The sequence below is a fragment of the Hemiscyllium ocellatum genome, chromosome 19, assembly GCF_020745735.1.
Source record: "Hemiscyllium ocellatum isolate sHemOce1 chromosome 19, sHemOce1.pat.X.cur, whole genome shotgun sequence".
In the NCBI taxonomy this organism is placed as follows: Eukaryota; Metazoa; Chordata; class Chondrichthyes; order Orectolobiformes; family Hemiscylliidae; genus Hemiscyllium; species Hemiscyllium ocellatum.
In genome coordinates, this window is record NC_083419.1 from 27444263 (window position 1) to 27464160 (window position 19898).

The 19898-nt window shown below is 40.8% G+C and overlaps 1 protein-coding gene across 5 annotated transcripts in view; it reads right to left on the reverse strand.

Moving 5' to 3' along the window:
• The window catches only part of grip1 (glutamate receptor interacting protein 1), a 465375-nt gene that overhangs the window by 133874 nt on the left and 311603 nt on the right, over nucleotides 1–19898 (reverse strand). Inside the window, exon 1 of one of the 5 annotated variants that reach the window (XM_060839773.1) lies at nucleotides 4941–5038. The exons of the other annotated variants lie outside the window; for them this stretch is intronic. Within the exon in view, the coding sequence (XP_060695756.1) occupies nucleotides 4941–4986 (46 nt within the window). The 5' untranslated portion in view covers nucleotides 4987–5038. Of the gene's footprint in view, nucleotides 1–4940; nucleotides 5039–19898 lie in introns of those variants that run through there. 5 annotated transcript variants of the gene reach the window in all.

Consider the following 19898-nt stretch of genomic DNA (forward strand, 5'->3'; position numbering starts at 1 on the left):
CATCTAGGATTAACAAATGCATGGATAACCGTCTCAGAAGAAAGGTTAGCAAAGTGCACGCTCTTCTTTTTGCACAAGACCAGATTGTTATGACTAGATATGATTCTACAGAACCATCAGCTAATTAATACAGCATGGGCAATCTTGAATCACAGAGTGGTGATGAGATTCTTCAAAAACAGTTTGGAGAATTTTTAGTCGATTTTTGCCACTTCCTGTTCTCATCATATTACAGACAAAGAGTATACAGGTTGATGTAAGTCAACAATTTAATTACAGACTGATAGAAATGTACAGCACGGAAATAGACCCTTCAATGCAACCCATCCATGCCGGCCACACAGCCTAATCTAATCCAGTCTCATTTTCCAGCACTTGGCCCACATCCCTCCAAACTCTTCCTATTCATATCCCTGTCCAGCTGCCTTTTAAATGCTGCAATTGTACCAGCCTCCGCCACTTCCTCTGGCAGCTCATTCCATACACACATCACCCTTTGCATGAAAATGTTGCCCCCTAGGTCCCTTTTATGTCTCACATCTCTCACCCTAAATCTACGCCCTCTAGTTCTGGACTCCCCACCCCAAGGAAAAGACCTTGTCTATTTATCCTATTTTAGTTAAAATTCTTCTTGATGCAGAGCAAAAACCACAGTGCCACTTGTTATTTCCAATTTGATTTAAATGGAGGTACTTCATATTCTGTTTAACCAACCCTTCCTAGGCAGGAACGTTATGTTTTCACCATGCTTTAAAATGCTCATAACGGCACATTGGCAGCCCATGAAAGTCAGCATCAACTGAATAACTGTTCAATTAAAGGGCTGGTTTTCAACAGCAATTCCCTTCTTTGACTTTTCCAGAACCAGAGGAGAATTTGGATTCACACTTCCAATAAAAAAAGATGGATAGGCAGAATGTTTAAATAAGCACTCTTTTCATTGAGAACGTTGGAGAGTAATTAAGGCCTGAAACTTGGTCAACTTTCCCCCTGTGCCACAGACAGATAGGAAGGCCAATTATAGGATCTCTATGGTAATCCCTCCTAGAATCCGCTAATTTGGCAAAACATTGCAATCCACAATTTGTGCGCGATTGTGTCAGTCCCATTTTTATTTCCAAAAGAACCATTAGGGGTGCGAGCTGGATTTAATTGTTCAAAGTGGATCGAAGTGTTGCTCTATGTGTTCCCCTTTAACTAATGCCACAACCAATCTAGCTGTTGATGCCTCACCACATTACAATACCATACATTGTAACAAGAGTAAATTAGAGTCAGTGCAACAGCAGACAATTTTTAGTACAGGGAGACGTCCATTGTTTGTGCAGAGTAACAAATTGTAAATATGTTATTTAAGTAATTTAGACGGATGCTCTGTTTAACATATTATTTGTACAATTTATGGAAAGTTCTAACTTGTTTGATTCTACTGTTTGCAGCTAAGAGGAAATGAAACAAGTCAGTTTGAAAAATTCATGCTTTTTAAACAGAGATGATCCTAGCATGGCACCAGTCATGAACTTCAGTGGTACGTGATTGGCAACCTGGGCGAAAATGGTACTTGCAAGTGTGGGATTAGATGGCCAGGCTGTTTGTGTGCTAGGCCTCGGGTAGCGTGGACACATGTAGTCAGGGGTCAACATGCCGAGCTCACAAAACAGCCTCCGGGACATATCAAAAGTAGAGACATAAAAGTGTAAATGTGCACAGCATTGCAGCAGAACCAGGAGCCAGAGAAGAGAACCAAAGCTGACAACACTTGTATCCTGGCCGCTTTAAGGAACAAGGATTGAAAGCAGTTATGTTTATTTCCTTTCCTCCAATAAGGTTCTTCAATTCTGTTAACTTGTTGCACCAAAATCATTATCCATTGCGTTTTTGTCTTGCCTCATAGAAAAGGTCAGGGAATCTTACACCAGATGTTCTTTGGACCTTGAAACACATGTTTATTTAACACACTGGAAAATGTTAAATGATTTCTACAGCAAGCATAAAAGAAAAATAATACAAAATTGGTTTGAGTCACTGTATGGTCTAAAGGAGTGTTCATCTAGGCAGTGTCTATTGCTACTTAACCATGTGTCTAATTGGGATAGGCAATGATTCTAATGCCTCACCCATATTGGTGATGTCTGAGCATTAGATATTCAGACTAAGAGATGATGACTTTATTTCTGGAAGACTAACGATGGCAGAAGTAGAAATTGTAATGTCTTGCTCGCATGTGACACCTGGAGAAAATGGATACAAATTATTCCAATGCAGGAGTGGGGTTGTGACCAATATATAGATTAAATAAAAAGTATTGTGAACTTAATTTAAAAGGCAAACCTGGTCAATGAAATCTGGCTTTAATACCAATAAATGTGTCAATTAAGTGACTAACACCATTAGAGAGAGATCAAAACAGACAAATCTTTCCAGATCAGGATCCTTCAGCAGCCACAGAATCTAAACACTCAAAAGTGGTGCAATGGGTCCAGGAGAAGCAAAGTTGTGACTTTAACTTCAGAAGATTCACAAAACTACCCCATCGCTGCCATCTTCAAGTCCCAAAGCCCCCCTCCCCCCAAACTAACCAAAGGCCCTCGTTCTTCAAAGACCGTAATTTCCCCTCAGACGTGATTGATGATGCTCTCCACCGCATCTCCTCCACTTCCCGCTCCTCCACCCTTGAACCCCACCCCTCCAATCGTCACCAGGTCAGAACCCCACTGGTCCTCACCTACCACCCCACCAACCTCCAGATACATCGGATCATCCTTCGTCATTTCTGCCACCTCCAAACAGACCCCATCATCAAGGATATATTTCCCTCTCCTATCAGCATTACGGAAAGACCACTTCCTCTGCGACTCCCTCATCAGATCCAACCCAACCTCCACTCCCGGCACCTTCTCCTGCAACCACAAGAAATGCAAACCTTGCACCCACACCTCCCCCCAAGGCCCCAAGGATCCTTCAATATCCATCAGAAATCCCCACCTGCACCTCCACACACATCATTTACTGCATCCGCTGCACCCAATGTGGCCTCCTATACATTGGGGAGACAGGCTGCCTACTTGCAGAACGTTTCAGAGAACATCTCTGGGACATCCGCACCAACCAACCCAACCATCCCGTGGCTGAACACTTTAACTCCCCCTCCGACTCCACCAAAGACATGCAGGTCCTTGGACTCCTCCATCGCCAGACCATGGCGACATGACGTCTGGAGGAAGAGCGCCTCACCTTCCGCCTAGGAACCCTCCAATCACAAGGGATGAATGCAGATTTCTCCAGTTTCCTCATTTCCCCTCCCCCCATCTTTTCTCAGTCCCAATCCTCAGACTCAGTACCGCCTTCTTGACCTGCAATCTTCTTCCCAACCTCTCCGCCCCCACCCCCTCTCCAGCCTATCACCCTCACTTTAACCTCCTTCCACCTATCGCATTCCCAACACTCCTCCCCCAAGTCCCTCCTTCCTACCGTTTATCTTAGCCTGCTTGGCACACTCTCCTCATTCCTGAAGAAGGGCTTATGCCCGAAACGTCGATTCTCCTTCTCCTTTGATGCTGCCTGACCTGCTGCGCTTTTCCAACAACACATTTTTAAGTTAAGTTATTTCACACAGTCTGTACACTTAAACTTGAGGCCCCACAATTGTTCAGTGATATTAAGTTTCTTCTAACAAATGAACTTTTTTCTTGGTCAGGTATTAAATATTTTGTAAAAATTCAAACCAGCTAAGCAGAGGTTACACCGCGTCAATTGTTTTGGGTATGTTTGGCATTGCGTATGCACAATATTCAATAGATGCCATTCAGGCAGCACGGTGACTCAGTAGTTAGCACTATTGCCTCATGGCACCAGGGACCCAGGTTCAATCACAGCATTGGGTGAATATCTGAGTGGATTATGTATGTCCTCCCATGTCTGCATGGGTTTCTTCTGGGTGCTCCAGTTTTCTCCCACAGTCCAAAAATGTGCAGGCTAGGTGGATTGACGATACTGAATTGGCTGTAGTGGCTGTGGTGTCCAGTATTGTGTAGCTTAGCCATGGAAAATGCAGTACAATGGGGCATTTCCAATATGACCACATGTACGTATTTCCAGATAATTTACATCTAATAGTGTAAACCCTCTGGCACTGCACAAGCATTAGAATAAGTGCAACAATAAATTCTTCAAATGTGCATAACTACACACAACCAGAAGGAATATTCAGCAATGCTTCAATTAAATCTGTCCAAAAACTGAAATACATATTGATCAAGCTTCTCAACAAATCAAAACATAGCAGCAGGCAATGTGTCCTTTTGTCTAAAAGGAGTCAAATTTTAAAGACTTCTCAGTGATCCATAAAAAAGTGCAAATTAACAGACTTCTGCAATAGAGGTTAATCTGGCCAGTTTTATGACAGAAGTTGCATTGATTTCTAAACTAGCATAAATATCACAAATTGCAACTTGTATTTAATACTCCACAATCATTTGAAATGGTTTGGTAAACTACACTGAAATTAAAAAAAAGTTAAATTTAACAGAACCTCTGGACTAAATTGTACAGCTGAAAAACATGCCTTGTACTGCATAGCAGATTCAGAAAATAAACTATAAATCTCCATATTAAATCCCACTCAAACTCCCATCTCCGCTCCCTCCACAGTAAAGCAACAACCTGATCAAGCAGCTTTTGTCTGATTAATAACTATAGCTACATATTCATAAATGCTGTCTTAAGCAATTGAATTATCGAAAGCTTTCTCTTCTTCAGATTTGGGTAAAAAAGCTGTGAAAAAAATCAAAGTAATATTCTGTCTCATTTACAGGAAAATGTTCAGCAGAAGTTATTTGAAGTCAGACAATAATTCTATTTGTTTTAAAAGAACAACTTTAAACACAGCAGAAGCAGCTCTGGAGAGAACTATAACGCAAAATGTCCTGTACCTTACTTACCAAAGTCACTGTTAAGCTCATGGCCAAGTCCACATAACAAATCCATGGCATTGTTAAAAACTTAAACAAGATGATCAATTAGTCCAGCAGCGTAGCAGCATTAAAGACAGTGACTGCAGCAAATATTACTCCTTGTTACATACATAGATCCTCAGCAGTACACTGCTCGTTGCCAACTCATTTGTTGCACGTAATCAAATTCAAATGCAGCAGCTAACATGTATGTCATCATTCCATTGTCAGAGAACACAAGCAAAACACTGGAAACTCCCTCAGGAAATTACCACTGAGGCAGCTTCACTCTCTCAGCCGCAGGAGCAAACCCGACTTTCAAGCTTGATCAGCAGAAAGTAGTTTAATTTAGCTCCAACACTCAACAGCCAGTTATTTGGCACCACAAAATTTTTGCGGCTCAATATCTCCTATGTCTGCAATGCCAAAAGGTTACTCGTGTCCAGATTTATAGATCAGCAGCTTGTATTCAATTGCACAAGTCAACACGCAACATTGCAGGCATTTAAAATATGATACTATATCAGTCTACTTAGAAGGAATGCACAGTAAAGCTAAAGAAATCTCTAATCCACAATGACACAGAAACATAAGTTTATAGCAGAGGAGTGTTCTATTACTTCAGTAATGAGCTGGATCAAATGCAAAAATCAAGCTCACTACCCTGCTCCCCAACCCGGATGTTTTTTTCCAGCATGGTCCATGCTTTGGACCCTTTGAACAACTTGTGTTAAAAATCTTAAACCAAGTGTTTGTCAGTTAGGCAGACAAAGAGGGAAACAATTTCACTTGCAGTTCAACTCCATATGAACAAAATATTCCTTATTAAAAATACCATGGAAGCATTTCTTAAATTCCTATAAAATTTACTCTTTCTCTAGCTCGACCCATCTACCCACTTGCAATGATCTATATATTTGAGCTGGGCTGTTGGAATCTCCCACACGCTGATGTAGGGCTGGCTCTCTTCCATGAAGGTGGGGCTTACAGGTGAGGGCAGATCTTCTCTCTCTCTCTCCAGGTAGTTGGAGCTCTGCTGCTGGGCCAGGTCATGTCTTTGTTGAGGCTTCAGTGAGGAGCTGGCTTCTAGAAATGCGTCTATTTATCTGCTGTTCTCCCTGACCTTCCAGCATATTCTGTGGCCTTTGGTCAATGGAGTCATGAGTTGGATTCAAGTCATCCAATAGAATTGTGACAACATCCTTCCCTGGTGCCATGCTGGAGGCATAAGGTGCATACACTCAGGCAGTCAAGATGCCAGAATGTCGATTGCCACTTCTCTAATCCGAAACCGTTGGGATGGTTGCAACTGGGTCTCCTTGCACCTTAGCAACCTCTTTGACCTGGGTTTCCGCGGTTGTCTGCAGCTGATAGCTGCTAGATGTTATTCAATGTAGTCTGGCCAATTTTCCAACTGGTGCCATGATCTCTGTGGGTCAATTTAGAATGTTCAATTTTGGGCCTGTGGTTTCTTGACCATACCTTCTATCATGGGATGTGTATTTTGCTGACAAGGTCAGCATTTGTTATACATGACAAGGTAGTTTCTTGCCATGCCATTTCCACAAGTATGTAGGGGTTAACACTATTGCTGAGAATCCAAGAACGATGGCAGATTTCCTTTCCTAAAAAGAGCATTCGTAAACCAGATGTGGTTTTACAACAATCGATGATAGTTGTCGTTACAAAGACTAGCTTTATTTTCTGGATTTACTAATTGAATTTAAATTCTACCAACTGTCTTGGTGGGATTTGAACTCATGACCCCAGAACATTAGCCTGCTTGCCAGTACAGTGATCTTACTGCAACAAGATCTCCCTGTTTATATGTATTTATTAAATTAAGCTGTACAGACATGTTACAGTATTTCGAGGGGAGCTACACTTGCTCCTGGATCTTCTGTCAAGTGTTAGTGATAGTGATAGTGATATAACCACCACACTATAAGACCCTTTTTAATTTTAATATCTCTGTCTTAAGTATTCACCCACTTCGCCCCAGAAATGCTTAATGGTTGCTGCCTCAACAAGTACAGTATATGGCAAAGGAAATTATGCTTGAACAACACTGTAAAAAAAATCATACCTCAACACTTGGTTCAGCAACTGACTGATCATTTTCAATCGTTTATCCTGTCATAACTAACTCATCAACAGAAGGGAATAGTTTCTTCCCTAATCACCCTTCTGAATGTAAACACACAACTTGAATTAAATCTGGTCTCCTCAAAACCATGTTTAATTCTGATGAAGCCATCCTGTACTTGCAGTGAGATGGAGTCAGTTCTCTTAGATAAGCAGCCAGCTTGTGAATCAGATCAATACCAACAGCAGGTATGCGCTCCCATGCTCTGGACAAGGCAGCCTCCTCACCACAAAAGGTATCACAGTACTTTATTATAAGTCATTGAATAATTACCAAGGTCCTGCTTCCTGGTAGGAAAGCTAAGAAGAGAACCCACAGTACATTGAAGATCCAAACTAAAATTTTCTTGTCGAATTATTGCTAACACACAATATTCAGACGACAACTTGAAGAAATGCAGCCAAAGCATGGGCTGGATTTGTTCAGTCACATTACCACCCACCAAAGAAGCTACCAGCCCAGATCCTATCAGCTTACGAGATGACTGGTAAGCTTCTCATTCAATCACAGGTCTCAACAGTAGTCAAACTGAGGCTGACAGCTTGCAGATCCTAAGAAATGGGTCTGGTGTTACATGTAGGCCAGACCAGGTAAGGATAGCAAGCTTCTTTCCCTAAAAAAGATGTTAGTGATCCAGATGGGGTTTTAGGACAGTGATCACCATTCAGTCCACTTTCTAAAAATATAATTCCAGATTTTTATTTAATTCAAAATTTCACCATCTGCCGTTGTGGGATTTGAACCCATGTCCTCAAATCATTAGCCTGGGATTCTAGATTACTGGCCCAGTGACATTATCACCATCCACCATCTCCTTATGTGGGATGAGGATTGTAGTGAAAGAAGATATACTCTTCCCTACCCTAGACTGGGCCAAATGGAGGCATCCACACACAACCCAGACGGGTTGCTCTGTTTTCACAGTCAGAAAACCAGCCCATCCCGACTGCCAGGAAGGCAGGTAATTGGCCAGGTGGTGAGTAGAGGTCTTTAAGTGGTTTTAGCTGTCTCATCAAGGGTCTTAATTGCTGAGCTGGGGAGAAGGGGGACAGTAATGCTCTAGGACATACTCACTCAATTTGCTTTGTTACCACCTTCAAGGATAACAACGTGCTTCAGTAATTGTACTTAATTCCTACTACAACACTTGAGCTGCTTCTGCCCTTTTTATATGATATTATTTACCTGCAATCACAATCTAAAATAACACATAAGGTTTCAATGTTCAAACTATTCTCATTTTTTTTCCCCATCACATAATACACTTAACGGTAAGGTCCTGGGGAGTGTTACCAAAAGAGAGATCTTTAAGGAGAAAGTGAGGACTGCAGATGTTGGAGATCAAAGCTGAAAAATGTGTTGCTGGAAAAGCGCAGATCAGGCAGCATCCAAGGAGCAGGAGAATCGACTTTTCAGGCATAAGCCCTTCTTCAGGAATGAGGAAGGTGTGCCAAGCAGGCTAAGATAAAAGGTAGGGAGGAGGGACTTGGGGGAGGGGCTTTGGGAATGCGATAGGGAAAAGGTTAAGGTGAGGGTGATAGGCTGGAGAGGGGGTGGGGGCGGACATGTCAGGAAGAAGATTGCAGGTTAAGGCGGCGGCGTGGAGTCCGAGGGTTGGGACTGAGATAAAGGTGGGGGGAGGGAAATCGGAGTTCATCCCTTGAGATTGGAGGGTTCCTAGGTGGAAGATCAGGCACTTTTCCTCCAGGCGTCGTGTTGCTATGGTCTGGTGATGGAGACGGCCAAGGACCTGCATGTCCTTGGCGGAGTGGGAGGGGGAGTTAAAGTGTTCAGCCACGGTTGGGTTGGTTGGTGCGGGTGTCCCAGAGGTGTTCTCTGAAACGTTCCGCAAGTTGGCGGCATGTCTCCCCAATGTAGAGGAGGCCACATCGGGTGCAGCGGATGCAGTAAATGGTGCGTGTGGAGATGCAGGTGAATTTGTGATGGATACAGAAGGATCCCTTGGGGCCTTGGAGGGAAGTGAGGGGGGAGGGGTGGGTGCAAGTTTTGCATTTCTTGTGGTTACATGGGAAGATGCCGGGAGTGGAGGTTGGGTTGGTGGGGGGTGAGTACCTGATGAGGGACTCGCGGAGGGAGTGGTCTTTCTGGATCGCTGATAGGGAAGGGAAATATATCCTTGGTGATGGGGTCTGTTTGGAGGTGGCAGAAATGACGAAGGATGATACGATGTATCTGGAGTATGGTGGGGTTCAAGGGCGGAGGAGCGGGAAGTGGAGGAGATGCGGTGGAGAGCATCGTCAACCACGTCGGAGGGGAAATTGCGGTTTTTGAAGAAACCGCCTTGTCACGAGGAGGTTGAACAGTTCATCCACTTAACTAACACCTTCCCCGAGGACCTCAAATTTACCTGGACTGTCTCAGACTCCTCCCTCCCCTTCCTAGTCCTCTCCATTTCTATCTCGGGCGACTGGCTCAACACGGACATTTACTATAAACTGACAGACTCCCACAGCTACCTAGATTACACCTCCTCCCACCCTGCCCCCTGTAAAAACGCCATCCCATATTCCCAATTCCTTCGCCTCCGCCACATCTGCTCCCAGGAGGACCAATTCCAATACCGAACAACCCAGATGGCCTCCTTCTTCAAAGATCGCAATTTGAAACCTTTTCAAACAGAGGGTGGTGTGTATCTGGAATGAACTGCCAGAGGAAGAGGAGGAGGCTGGTACAATTACAACATTTAAAAGGCATCTGGAGGAGTATATGAATAGGAAGAGTTTAAAGGGATATGAGCCAAACACTGGCAAATGGGACTAGATTTATTTAGGATATCTGGCCAGCATGGGCAAGATGGACAGAAAAGTCTGTTTCCATGTTGTACACCTCTATGACTCTAAGTGCTACGCCATTTCTAGTTTTGTTTCCATCCTAAAACAATCATTTCAGACCTGTTCCCATTCAACATCTACCTACCTTTCCCACCAACTCACCCACATATTCCTGAAAATGTTATAGGTGGCTCACTCATCGCCAAATTTTCATGTAAGTTCAATGGCTCAGTTTCAGTTAGAGGCAAGCTATACTAAAGTCCTCAACCTTGCTTCTGGAAAAATGATTTGTTTTCCTTTAACAACCAACTAGTAACCCACTCAAACCTTTCTGCTGGGGAAGGGGACATTTGATTTTGTCGCAGGTTTTCAAATATACACACACAGGTTAAGTCCAGTATGATTAGAGAATAGATTCTGCAACAGATAAAGTATTGATTTATTGAAGTGAAGACTAATGGGTTTTGATATTAGGACTGTGTCTCTAATCATTCATGAGAAGCGTAAACATTGATAGATGACTCAAACAATGCAAATGTACTATAGCTTCTGGTGAGCAACAAAAGATTATAATCAGAACAGGAGGAAATGGAGAATATGAGTCTGTATCTGGCAGATGACATTTAATGCATTGCTAATCCAAGTTACACATGTGCTGGACAGAGTTCTGCTTCTGTTGAATAGGAAGGAGACTTAAAGGTTATTGCACCAGAGACTCTAAGCGCATGATGACAAAAAGCAAAATAGCATGCAACACTGACAATTTGAAATAAAAAAGAATGCTGGAAATTCTCAGCGGGCTTGTTGACATCTAAAGGACAGTGTCATTGGGGATCATCATTGCTTTTCTGCAGTAGGAATGACCTGCATGAGGAAAGAGAACGTACCTCGCCAAATCTGGATAACAGAAAAACAGGCAGGAAGGCAAATGGTAAGGATTGCACTGCGTTTGCAGAACATAGAAAGGTCAAGTAGTCAGGCAAAAAAATTGACAGATGGAATACAATGTGGGAAAATGTGAGCTTATGCACTTTGGCAGGAAGAATAGAGGAGCTGAATATTATTTAAAATGGAGAAAAACTGCAGAAAGTGACAGACCCGAAGGATTTGGGAGTCCTTGTCTATGAATCACAAAAAGCTAGCATCCAAGTTCAGCATTTAATATAGAAGGCAAATGGAGCATTGGTCTTCAAAAGCGAATGGAATATAAAAGTAGGGAGACTTTGTTTTGGCAAAGTAACTGTCAGACCACAGTTGAGATACTATAAACAAGTTTGGTCTCCTTATCCAAAGCAAAGATGGACTAGAACTGGAGACAGTCCAGAGAAGGTTCATAAGGCTGATCCAACCTCTTGGATCTCTGTTATGAGGAGAACCTAAGTAGGTTGGGCCTGTACTCATTGGGATTTAAGAGAAACAATAGGTGACCTTATCAAAACACAAGATGAGGGGACTAGACAGGGTAAATAAGGAAAGGCTGTTTCCCCTTGTGGGGGAATCTTGGATGATAGGGACTAATCTCAGAGTAAGTGTTTGTCCATTTAAGGTAAATGAGGAATGTTTGTTTTCTCAGAGGGTAGTGAAACAATTTTTTTTAAACCACTGAGGGCTTGAGATGCTGAGTTGTTAGTATATTCAAGGCTGAGATAGCTTTTTCAAATCAGTCAGAATTAAAGGAAAAAGGCAGGAAATTGGAGTTGAAGATCAGATTAGCTTTGATCTCAATGAACGATGGAGCAGACTCAATGGGCTGAATGGCCTACTTCGGTCTCATGTCTTATGGATTGTACAGGATGAACTCAGCTGAGTTTGTGTGTTATGCAACATAAATTTCTACAGGTGTATACCTTCTCAGTGATTTTGTTTGGAGAGCCTTAAACATAGTTTATTTTCCATTCATACGAGATTCACAATAGCCAAAGTATTTCTGGTGCACCTTCCAACATTTTGAAATTGACTGCAAGAGTTAAAATAAATTTACTCTTTAAAAGCTTCATGAATAGCAGAGCAGCTTCATTGCCAGTCATAGCAGACAATTTACACTGTCTACTTAAGATTACCAAATTTCAGTAAGGCATTTGATAAAAGAACCCCACAGTAGGCTATTGCACAAAATACAGAAGCATGGGATTGAGGGGTTATTTCACGCTTGGATCAGAAATTGGCTAGCTAAAGACGACACAGGGTGGTGAATAATTTGAAATGTTCATCCTGGAATTCAGTTACTCGTGATGTACTGCAGGGGGCCACTACTGTTTGTCATTTTTATAAATGACCTGGATGAGGGCGTAGAAGGATGGGTTAGTAAATTTGCGGATGACACTAAGGTCGGTGGAGTTGTGGATAGTGCCGAAGGATGTTGCAGGTTACAAAGGGACACAGATAGGCTGCAGAGCTGGGTTGAGAGGTGGCAAATGGAGTTTAAATGCTGAAAAGTACGAGGTGATTCACTTTGGAAGGAGCAACAGGACTAAAGGAGTACTGGGCTAATAGTAAGTTTCTTGGTAGTGTAGATGAGCAGAGAGATTGCAGTGTCCATGTTCGTACATCCCTGAAAAAGTTGCCACCCAGGTTGATAGATTTGTTTAGAAGGCATACATGTGTTATCTTTTATTGGGAGAGGGATCCATGATATCATGCTGCAGCTGTACAAAACTCTGGTACGGCCACACTTGGAGTATTGCGTACAGTTCTGGTCACCGCATTATAGGAAGGACACGGAAGCTTTGGAAATGGTGCAGAGGAGATTTACTGGGATGTTGCCTGGTATAGAGGGAAGGTGTTATGAGGAAAGACTGAAGGACTTGAGTCTGTTTTCGTGAGAGAGAAGGTTGAGAGGTGACTTAATTGGGACATAAGATAATCAGAGGTTAGATAGGGTGGACAGTGAGAGCCTATTGCCTCAGATGCTGATGGCTAACACAAGGGGACATAGCTTTAAATTGGAATGATGATAGATACAAGACAGATATCAGAGGTATTTTCTTTACTCAGTGGTAGGGACATGGAATGCACTCCTTGCAATAGTAGTAGACTTGCCAACTTTAAGGACATTTACATGGTCATTGGATAAACACATGGATGGACATGGAATACTGTAGGATAGATAGGTTTCAGATTGGTTCCACAGGTGCAACGTCGAGGGCCAAAGGGCCTGTAATGTTCCATGAACTAAATAGTCATTTGGTTGTATAAAATTTGGGTACTATTGACATTCTGTTGAAGTTTTTCCATCTGTAGTCATCAGGACAATTGGCAAGATTTACTGCAATAAAAAAAAGGGTAAATAACATTTATACTAAGAGGGCAGTGTTGACCTTGTGGCAAGTAGGCTGACTCACGGGAACAATGGATGACACGTTCTGCATGTTCCCAGTTTCTCAAAATGGTACTATACACAAAATTTCATTAGCAGCATGCAAATGCTGCAGTGAGCACACAAATCTTCACTGACTAATGTACTAGCCCTTCAAATACCCCTGCTGTACAAGCACCAGCTTCTGCAGATGATGTACTAGCATTACTAGCCATCTCTGAATCCATCAAACTAGAGAGGAAATAAATCATTATCACTCCTTAAGAAACAGCAGAATAGGTGCAAAATTAAAAACTTTCTCTACAATAAAATACCCTAATATTCATTTGGCCCTCCAGTCTCAATATACATTGTGTCTGTGTGGTAAACAGGACCGCCATTAGTACAAGTTGCCATTGCCTATTCTACAAATTTCCACATGCAGAATCATTTGCTGACTAGGCGATTTCTTTCTTCAAGAGTTAGATTTCAAGATTGAAATATAAGTATAAAAGAGCTAATTACAAGATATTCAGGGCTAACTAGGAAGACTAAGCAGGAAAGGAGGAAAGTGTTGGTATTGAATCTAAAACAGTGCATGACATGATGTGAAGAAAGACATCAACCCAATGAAGTTGACTTCGAAATGCCACAACTGCCAGAGCAAACCGTAATTTTGCCTCAACAAATCAACTTAATTCTGCAACTAAGTTTATTGAATTGAGGCAAGTCAGATAATCATTTTCGGTAAAATATGAAAATTACAGCATAATAATGCAGTGATCATTAAATTAGGGTGTTTATATTGTCAGGGTTCAAAGTTTAACAATCACTGGAGTCTTATCGTTACACAATTGAGATATGGCATTGGATTCTTCTTAAATCTTGTCGTTTTAAATCTTAATTTTATTTGCAGATACAGCAAAGTTGATCCTATCTGTTTGAGGGTCTCTCTAGTCTGTAGTCATGCAAGGCTTCTGAATAAACATGGCAACTAGGCCCAAGAATTGTATTGGAGTTTGCCATGTCTGTAATTAGCTGGTTTAACGTATGCATGTTCTGAACTGAGTATCCAACATGCAATATGGCATATCCACAATGCATAAACTGATGTTTATTCTTTCACAGTTGCACTTTCTACTCCTAGTTATGAAATATAAAATTCTATTGGCCTTTCTTATGGCGCTTTCTACTAGCATTCTTCAGGTAATTGTGTGTGTGCATTCAACATGATGATAATGAATTCTGCTGGATTGATCAATAATGCCCTTTTGTGTACAACATCCTGGATGCCCATTATATGTGGCTCACGTTGCCTAAGTACTCTCAGGAATGGTTGCAGATCAATTAGCATGAAGAGAACAAGAGCAGCAGCTTTGGACGGACTTCCTGCCAGTGACCATGCATTTGATAGAAACAGGAGACAGGTCATAGACAATCACAGCCCCATCAATCGTGTACCTTCCTCCTCATCAACTTGAGGAGCCAGATGCCTAAGGAAGAGAGCTATCTCAAGGATCACAGTCACATACACAGCATCACTTTCCAACAAAATCACAAATTATAATGTCTGCTCCATTTACTTTCAGTACTTCTTTGTCATAAATGAATACATGGTAATAGAACACCCTAGTTTCATTGCAAATTATATATTCAATTTAAAATCTTAATTACACACAGTACACAAGGTATGGTTCAATCTAGTATAATTTGAAAATATTTAATCTTAATCATGCAATCTATTGCCTGAGACCATCTTTTTAAGAACAGTTCAAGAATCCAGTTATCTGTAGATAATAGTAAAATAATGCCATTTGCATCTGTAGATTAAGATAATTTCTAAAAAGATAGATCATTGCAACCATACACATGATTGAGATATGGTAGCAAGATATAACACTATTCCATCGGTATATTTTTAACCGATTTAAAGTGAAGCACATTTTAAATGTTATCATGAGATACCAAATGGAGATTTACTGGCAAGATTAGATCATTGTTTTCCCCAAATACCGCAGCTCATCACTCAAAATTTCAACTTAAAAATGTGCAGAAATATTTTTCCTTTCCTATTATCTCCAAGACAGGAGCCACACATTACTGTTTAAATTTATTGAGACTAGATGCCCAAAAGGATATTACTGCCATCAAGTTCCATTATAATTGAAATAATGCTGTAATATTACATACTAGGGCAGATAAAACAAGTTCTTTTCATAACACTAAACACAAGACATTAAAAACACCGTATACGTACAATCCATCTGTTGTCTCAGTCCACCACCATGTTCATACTATACCTTATGCAGTACAAGTATACACAGGAACACTTACGATTATTAGTTATTAGTCTTGGCCACCTCACAATTCCAAACATTTAACATGCTTTTACTGAAGTATTTCTGGCTTTTCACTATTCCTCTTGAGATTGATCCCATATCCTCTTAAATGTGGTTTTCACCAGCATGATAAATAGTTAGTCTGAATTAAACTTGCTCGTACAATTAAGGATCTACAATACCTCAGTAAATCCTCACATCAAATGCTGAGAATCTTCTATTCTTTAAGACATCTTAAACCTTATGTCTACAACACAGAAGTTAAAACTCATACAACATTGGGTTATTGTCCAACAGGTTTAATTGGAAGCTCTAGCTTTTGGAGTGGTGCTCCTTCATCAGGTAGCTTTGGAAGAGGATCATAAGACACAGAACTTAGAATGAAAGATTACAGTATCATGCAACTGAAATGATATGCTGAACAAACCTAAATTTGTTCCTGCAACCTGCAATCCATGTTAAAAGATGAAAGACATAACAGCAATCTAAGTTTGTTCAGCATATCATTTCAGTTACATGACACTGTAATCTTTTGCTATATCTTTAACAGGGTCTTGTGGCCCTGCTCCACAGCTACCTGAAGGAGCAGCACTCCGAAAGTTAGTGCTTTCAAATAAACCTGTTGGACGATAACCTGGTGTTGTGATTTTTAACTTTGTCCACCCCAGTCCAATTCAGACTCCTCCACATTACAACACTGAATTCCAATCTTAAGTTCTTCCCATCTGTTGTACATTGTGGTACATGCGCATGTGCCTGCATTATCTGCAAAGGATCTTTTAAGTCAGATGGTAATAAACAGAGAAACGATTTTCTGACTCCAAATTGAAGAACTTGCTTTATACTGATTCACTGATCAGAAAAAAAATCTAATTAATTGGTGGGAAAATAATTAGTCAAAATTGATGTTAATAGGCTTTTAAATCCTTCAAACAAATGATAGCTTACTGCTTTCAAGGTTCCAAAGTTTCACACATGTTCTTCTTTTCATCATTAAAGAATCAAGATTATTGAAAAAAAACTTTCAATTAGTGTTACAAACATTCAGTACTTTCACCAAGAATCAAAATACCAAATTAGAATAATGCCTTTCCTATTCTGCTTTGGATTTTTGAAGTGAACTGATCCATCAATTGGCAGCTAGAGCAAGTTATGCCTGTTCTTAATTAGCATACTCAAAGGGCTCTTGTGGCAAAGTCGTAGTGTCTCTGCCTCTGGGACAGAAGGCCTGGATTCAAGTCCTACGTGCTCCAGAAGTGTGTTATCTCCGAACAGGTTAATTAAAGCAAATCAGCCTGCTCAATCCATTGTTATAGTTCTGTTGTAATCCATTAGCACACATTTAGTTCTTCACAATCAGTGCTTTTATTATAGAGGTACTATGCAAGGATTTTCTAATGTACTTTCATTTACTTGACTGAAATAACCTTAATTAGCAAGATTTCAACTTTGTTAGAAATGAACAAAAGCATGTAACTCACACCACTGTAGCATTCAAATCATGTTGTGAAATAGACTTTATGGCTTTCTAAAGTGGGCACTGTCCTTTTGAATAATTTTTAGCAACTCATGTATAGTTTAAATTGCTTGGATTGCAACACTAACTTGTACTGAGATTTTGATTCTTCAAAAGACACAGGAATATGACAAATGTTAGTACTACTGAGGCAGTTTTCTGTACCTATTACCTGAATTTTGTTTTTGTATTGGTCTTGCAGATAAACAATGTAAAAGTTATAACCCAAATCTTCTCTTTATATGTAGACATTAATCCATCATGTTAATTATTTGTTGGAGGTAATCTATAAATTTTTACTATTTGAGAATAAATGTACAGATTGTTACAAACATCTAATATCATAGTTTTAGAAATGGTTTTTAAATCCAAGCTCAAGTGGAATTAAAACCACTAGTAAACATCTACAGGCTGATAAACCACACAGACTTAAGACAAATGGTAATTCTTTCTCAATGCACAAAAAAATGGTATGTGGTCAGCCTGAGCTAAAACAAAACTGGAAATGTGATATCTGCACTTATTCCAATAGAATTTGTATTTCAAATGTTTTATTCTTGTGTTTCAGGTTTATCTGAGGGATAGAATTTATGATTATTTGGTAAAGAATAGTATGATTAAAGGCAATCAGGTTATGCTTCACAAATCTTATTGAGTTCTTTGAGGAGGTGAAGGTTGAGCAGTGGATGTGGTGTATGTGGACTTCAGCAAGGCATTTGATAAAAGTTCTTCATGGTAGGCGCATTCATAAAGTCAGGAAGTGTGGGATACAGGGAGATTTGGCTATCTGGATTCAGAATTGGCTGGCTGACAGAAGGCAGAGAGGGGTTGTAGATGGAAAGTATTCTGCCTGGAGGTCAATGTTGAGTGGGGTACCGCAGGGTTCTGTTCTTGGGCCTCTGCTCTTTGTAGTTTTTATAAATGACTTGGATGAGGAGATTATGGGGTGGGTTAGTAACTTTGCAGATGACACACAGGTTGGAGGTGTCGTCAATAGGGCTACTGCAGGCTGCAGCACGATTTAGACAGGATGCAGAGCTGGGCTGGAAAAGACAAATGGAGTTCAACCTGGATAAATGGGAAGTGATGCATTTTGGAAGGTCAAACTTGAATGCTGAATATAAAATTAAAGACAGGATTCTTGGCATTGTGGAGGAACAGAGGGATCTTGGCATTCAAGTAAATAGATCCCTCAAAGTTGCCACCTAAGTGGATAGGGTTGTTAAGAAAGCATATGGTGTTTTGGCTTTCATTAAACAGGGCAATCGAGTTGAAGAGCCGCGAGGTTTTGCTGCAGCCCTACAAGTCCCTGGTGAGATCACACTTGGAATATTGTGTCCAGTTCTGGTCGCCCTACTATAGGAAAGACAGAGAGGCTTTGGAGAGGTTGCAAAGAAGGTTTACCAGGATGCTGCCTTATGAAGAAAAGGTTGAATAAGCTTAGACTTTTTTCTCTGGAGAAAAGGAGGAGGAGAGAGGAGACCTGATGGAGGCATACAAAATAATGAGTGGAATAGATAGTGTCAATAGCCAGAGCAGAATTGACTGGTACGAGTCGTCATAGCTTGAAGACGTTAGGAGACGTCAGAGGTAGGTTCTTTACAGAGTTGCGAATGCATGGAATGTGTTGCCAGCTGTGGTGGTGGAAGCAGAGTCATTGGAGACACTTAAGCGACTGCTGGACATGCACATGGAGGGGGGCATAGGTTAAGTTACTATATTGTACATTAGGATTAAACCTCGGCACAACATCGTGGGCCAAAGGGCCTGTTCTGTGCTGTACTTTTCTATGTTATCTCTGAATTTAATTTACATATAGCCAGCAGGCAAAATCAGTTGATGTTTGGATAAAGAGTAAACAGACTTTGTCATCTTTGGGTTTTAATTAGCTTGTTGTTCCCTGAAAGTTGAGAGATAAAACCAGGCTTACATGTGAAGTAAAGCAAATTCAAGCTTTATTGTCCATGATGTTGTCTGAGATTAAGAGCTCATTCAGAATATGACAAAGTTTTTAAGGGTAAAGCAACTGGGAGAGTTATTTAGCTGGAAGCTAAAGGAATAAAAGCTACAGTAATCTTCTTTGTGAAAGGCAGTTAATGTTGCTGCAACTGAAATTCTGGAAATCAATCAGCTTGGCTGCAGTTTGAAACCACAGCAGTGGGCTATTGGAAAGCAAGGGTGCTTTCTGATGCTTGAAGTAACAGCACAGCAGTCACAGCATCTTGCAATTTTAAGGAAATATTGGAGGGTTGTTTGTTAAAAGCAGTGGAAGGACCCCATGATGTCTTTTACCTTGGCAATACTGCTGGAAGACTGAAGAGGAAGCACAAGGAAGAATTCAGGTAAGCTGTGATTTACTTTTGTCTGGCACCACAGGTAAAATGAATGAGCCTTCAAGAATTCTTTTTAAAAATTAGTTCATGTGGATGTTGCTAACTCAGCCATTTGTTGTCAATTCCTAATTTTCTAGAAGGTAGATAATAAACCACAATGCTTTGGGTCTCAAGTTATATTCACCCTGATGGATTCAGTAGCAGCAGACTTCCCCTCCCTAAAGACATGAGTGAGCCAGATAAGTATTTGTGACAATTTAAAATGGATACATGGTTACCATGAGGTAAGCATTTTATCCTGGATATCTACCGAATTTCCTCCTCTACTCTGGTAGGATTTGACCCAAAGTCTTAGTTTCTGGATTACAAGTCTAGTGATATTACCAGCACGCAACATCTTCCCTTAAGGTCAGGGAACTCTATGTGGTGGAGTGGGTGTAAAGGAAGTAGAACTGAATTCATATTATAATCTCTTTATGGATGGAGTTGTTAGCTTGGTTTAATTTCTCTGTCCATTAGTTGCTG